General features: G+C 35.2%; 1 protein-coding gene across 1 annotated transcript; it reads left to right on the top strand.

The window, feature by feature from the left end:
• Positions 1–490: 490 nt before the first annotated feature.
• LOC125278890 (fatty acid-binding protein, brain-like) lies at positions 491–1512 on the top strand. The gene is made up of 4 exons (XM_048208291.1): positions 491–613; positions 814–956; positions 1132–1233; positions 1328–1512. Exons 1-4 carry the CDS (start codon positions 544–546, stop codon positions 1376–1378), a joined length of 366 nt encoding a protein of 121 aa, XP_048064248.1. The 5' UTR covers positions 491–543; the 3' UTR covers positions 1379–1512.
• The last annotated feature ends 3433 nt before the right edge of the window (positions 1513–4945 follow it).

Here is a 4945-nt window from a genome sequence, read left to right as displayed (position 1 = left end):
TGAGGAACTGTGCTACTGGCTGTTGTGTCGATGAGGCCTTCACAATGGACGATCTAGTTGACTCGATCTCTGCTGATACTTCAGGGCTGCGTTGTGGTCGTGTCATACGCCCCGGATCCGGTTGACTACAGTAAACCTCGGGATAAACATAAAGACTAATATTAGCGTAGATGCCAAGATTAGTCAAATCAGGCTCCTCCTATCAAAGCATCGAATCGTCAACTATTGAGGGTCACCCCTAGATAATAATCTAGATTAACTGGATGGTAATCTATATGTAAAATATTAAACTGTAACATTATTAACATTTTAAAATGCAAAATCCCAGACCAGTTATTAGATTTGACTATTAAAATTACAGTGTCACTTCTTGCCATGTATTTGAACAAATCACAGCTTCAGTAGATAAAAATCCATCCAATCAGCACAAGCTTCCCCTCAAGCCCCGCCTCCCTGACACAGTATTAATAGGAGATAGTTAGGAGACAGTGAACTCTGTGACTGTACAAGATCCACAGTGTGTTTTTTCTTTAAACTCTCAACATGGTTGATGCATTTAATGGAACTTGGACACTGGTTGACAGCAACTTTGATGAATACATGAAAGCACTGGGTACGTTAAAATACGATTTTTTAATTTATTTGTTTATTTATTTATTTTTATTTTTTTGCATAAAGACATCTTTAATGTGTGAGGTGCAGTAGTGGTATCTGGTGTTCAAATGCATGAATTATATTTTCTGTGTAGTTTATAGGCTATTATAATAATAATTTTGTTCAGTCTGTAATGTTTTCTGATGTTTTGTTCAACAGTTATTGTAGGCAATGGTACCAAACCCAAAATTGTCATCAGTCAAGTTGTCATTGAGACGGTGCCCGACGTCAAACGCAGAGAGTTTTCTTACACACTGGGAGAGGAGTTTGATGAAATCACAGCAGATGGCAGAGAAGTAAAGGTTTGTGTTTATTCATTTACTGAGTCTACAGCATATCTGACATCAGTTTCATGAAGCACTTTGGCAGGTTAGGTCTCTTTTTACCCTGCATGAATTTGATCATATATGACCATTTGTGTTTATATCATGCATTATAAAACTTCTAAAAAACAGACATGTTTTCATCTCATTTCAGTCCACTGTAACCTTGGAAGGAGACAGTCTTGTCCACGTTCAGAGGTGGGACGGCAAGGAGACAAAGATTGTTGAAGAAATCAAGGATGACAAAAAGATTACTGTAAGCAGCATTATTAATATATTATATTTATATAATATACATATATGAAATTTAATGTTCCTAAATTTCCTCTCCTGGTTTCTGCTGTTTCCAGACCTTGACCTTTGAGGGCGTTCAAGCCGTCTGCACATATGAAAAGGCATAATGTCATAATAACCCTGCATTGTGACATTGTGGTTTATCTAAATGTTGCAGAATGTCAATAATGTTGGTAGATGGTATAATTGAGACCTGCCTTTCTGTCAAGTTGAATGAAATAAACACTTGATCAAAAACTTATTTGTTTTTTCTACTGTCTTATGCAAATGCTTCATTCTTATTAGATTGATATTGAAGTTTCCATAGTCCTAATTTTTGTTATTTGATCAAGACAATACTGTATATAACAGTATATCTATGCAATACAATAGGTCCACACACACAGTATATATACAGAATTTCAATGCTTTTGCATTCTTTCAGAAAGGTTCACCCAAGAAACTTTGTGTTTGGTCACAAAGAACTTTTGACTGGTTCATCTCTTATGATTGTGCCAATGTAATTGACAAACAGTGATAAAAAACACTTTGAATCAAATATAATATTTTTGTTTGATATTTATGGCACCAGAATCTCTTTTTTACTTTATACTAGATTATCAAAAGGCTAAATATGTAGCCTAATGTTTACTTCTAATTTATTACTTCAACAGTTAAACTAATCAAGAGCTAAATAAAAATGTGTGTATATTACATTACATGAACACACACACACACACACACACACACATATACAGTGGGTACGGAAAGTATTCAGACCCTCTTAAATTTTTCACTCTTTGTTATATTGCAGCCATTTGCTAAAATCATTTAAGTTCATTTTTTTTCCTCATTAATGTACACACAGAAATGTACAAAAAAATGAACTTCAATGATTTTAGCAAATGGCTGCAATATAACAAAGAGTGAAAAATTTAAGGGGGTCTGAATACTTTCCGTACCCACTGTGTACATATATATATATATATATATATATATATATATATATATATATATATATACACACATATATACACACACAGTTGTGGTCAGAATTATTGGCACCCTTGGTAAATATGATCAAAGATGACTGTTAGCAAAAATCTAACCTTTCATTGAAGGAAAATAATTGAAAGTGGGGGGAAATCACATTATGAAATAATGTTTTTCTTCAAAACATGTTGGCCACAATTATTGGCACCCCTAGAATTTTTATGAGTAAAATATCTCTGAAGTATATTCCCATTCATATTTACATTTTTTAGCACACCAGGGTGATCATGAACATAAAATTGTCCAGCCATGACTTCCTGTTCCTCAGGAGTATAAACATGAGGAAACACAAAGGCCAAATTCACTTAATCATTCATCACAATGAGTAAAACCAAAGAATATAGTTCTGGGGCCGTATTCACAAAACATTTGATCTTACCCCTAAGAGTTCTCCTAAACAGCAGTAAAAGTTCTTAGCTAAGAGTTTTCTCTTAAAACCTATTCACAAAGCTGATGAGACAAACTTTTACTAAGGAATAGACTGAAGAGTAAGGGCGGGGTTGACCTCGTTGCTATGGAGTATACACACAGTGATTGGCTGATGGGGGAGGAGTCAGCGATTTAATCATAGAAATATTGTAGAATGAGGTGTCATGTTTCCATATTAAAATAAAGTTTTTAAAATACAAATGTTGCCCTATTCAAATACATTTTTTAATTAAAATGTTGCCATAGTCAAAATAAAATGTTGCCATAAAGGTTTTAAAATGTAGGGTAAGTTTCACTAATTAAACTAGTATATACAGTTAATTATCTGCCTCTTAGATGTCTGCATCTCAAAGAGAATGCAGAATTCAAGCGACAAATTATGTATTATAAACAAAGTTTGGGAGAAACACATTCAAACGGTCTTTCTAATCAGCTCGAGAGGAGGATTATATACACAGACGAGAGCCGACTCGCTTATAGTTACTTCGACAGTTTTCTGCATCCTTCCACCACCCCGCTCCTCACTCAGCTGGGGATATGGGGAGAACTTTGGTTGTGGGCTAAAATTCTTCAAGCTTGGAGACCTCGATCCCCTTGGACAGTACACCAAATACGCATATATATATATATACAGCATACAGCTAATGAAAGTCCAAAATCCAGTATCTCAAAATATTAGAATATTTACATTTGAGTTTCATTAAATGACCATCCCTACAGTATAAATTCCGGGTATCTCTTGTTCTTTGAAACCACACTAATGGGGAAGACTGCTGACTTGGCAATGGTCCAGGAGACAATCATTGACACCCTCCACAAAGAGAGTAAGTCACAGATGGTCATTACTGAATGTGGTGGCTGTTTACAGAGTGATGTATCAAAGCATATTAAATGCAAAGTTGACTAGAAGGAAGAAATTGGGTAGGCAAAGGTGCACAAGCAACAGGGATGACCACAAGCTTGAGAATACTGTCAAGTAAAGCCGATTCAGACACTTGGGAGAGCTTCACAATGAGTCAAATGAAGCCGGAGTCAGCGCATCAAGAGTCACCACACTCAGACATCTTCAGGAAAAGGACTACCAAGCCACTTCTGAAACAGAAACAATGTCAGAAGCATCTTACCTGGGCTAAGGAGAAAAAGAACTGGACAGTGAACAGTGGTCGAAAGTCCTCTATTCAGATAAAAGTAAATTTTGCATTTCATGTTGAAATCATGGTCCCAGAGTCTGAAGGAAGACTGGAGAGGCACAGAATCCAAGCTGCTTGAAGTCTAGTGGGAAGTTTCTGAAGTTAGTAATGATTTGGGGGGCCGTGACATCTCCTGGTGTTGGTCCATTGTGTTTTATCAAGTGCAAAGTCAATGCAGCCATCTTCCAGGAGATTTTGGAGCACTTTATGCTTCCATCTGCTGACAAGCTTTATGGAGATGCTGATTTCCTTTTCCAGCAGGACTTTAGCACCTGCCCACAGTGCAAAAACCACTTCCAAGTGGTTTGCTGACCATGATATTACTGTGTTTTATTGGCCAGCCAACATGCCTAACCCCTGAATCTATGGGATATTTTCAAGAGAAAGATGAGAAACAGTCGATCCAACAATATACAGATGATCTGAAGGCTCAATAGTGCCTCAGCAGTGCCACAGGCTGATCAGTTCCATGCCACACTTCACTGATGCTGTAATTTGTGCTAGGAGCAAGTCATTTGCTGTAATATGTGCTGCCGACCAAGTATTGAGTGCACAAATGGACATACTTTAAAGAACTTGAACTTTTCTGTTTTGAAAATCCATTTTTTGATTGATCTTAGTAAATATTCTAATATTTTGAGATGCTGGATTTTGGACTTTCATGAGCTGTACGCTCTAATCATCAAAATTTTAAAAAAAAAACTTTTGAAATGTTTTACTTTACATGTAGGGAATCTAGAATATATGAAAGTTTCATTTTTAAAAATAATTTACAATAAAAACATGAACTTTTTCACGATATTCTAATTATATGACCAGCACCTGTATATATATATATATATATATATATATATATATATATATATATATATATATATATATATATATATTTATTTTTTTACTCTATTCAATCATTTGTAAGTGTGAACTCATGAAAACCACTGGCACAGGTAATCAGACAATATTTATTTATTTGTTAAAGATTTTTTTTTGGCGTCTCATTGTAGATTCAAATCTATAAAT

The sequence above is a fragment of the Megalobrama amblycephala genome, linkage group LG11 (genome assembly GCF_018812025.1).
Source record: "Megalobrama amblycephala isolate DHTTF-2021 linkage group LG11, ASM1881202v1, whole genome shotgun sequence".
NCBI lineage: Eukaryota > Metazoa > Chordata > Actinopteri > Cypriniformes > Xenocyprididae > Megalobrama > Megalobrama amblycephala.
The sequence above is the reverse complement of the archived record's forward strand: the minus strand, read 5'-3'. Positions and strand labels throughout refer to the sequence as shown.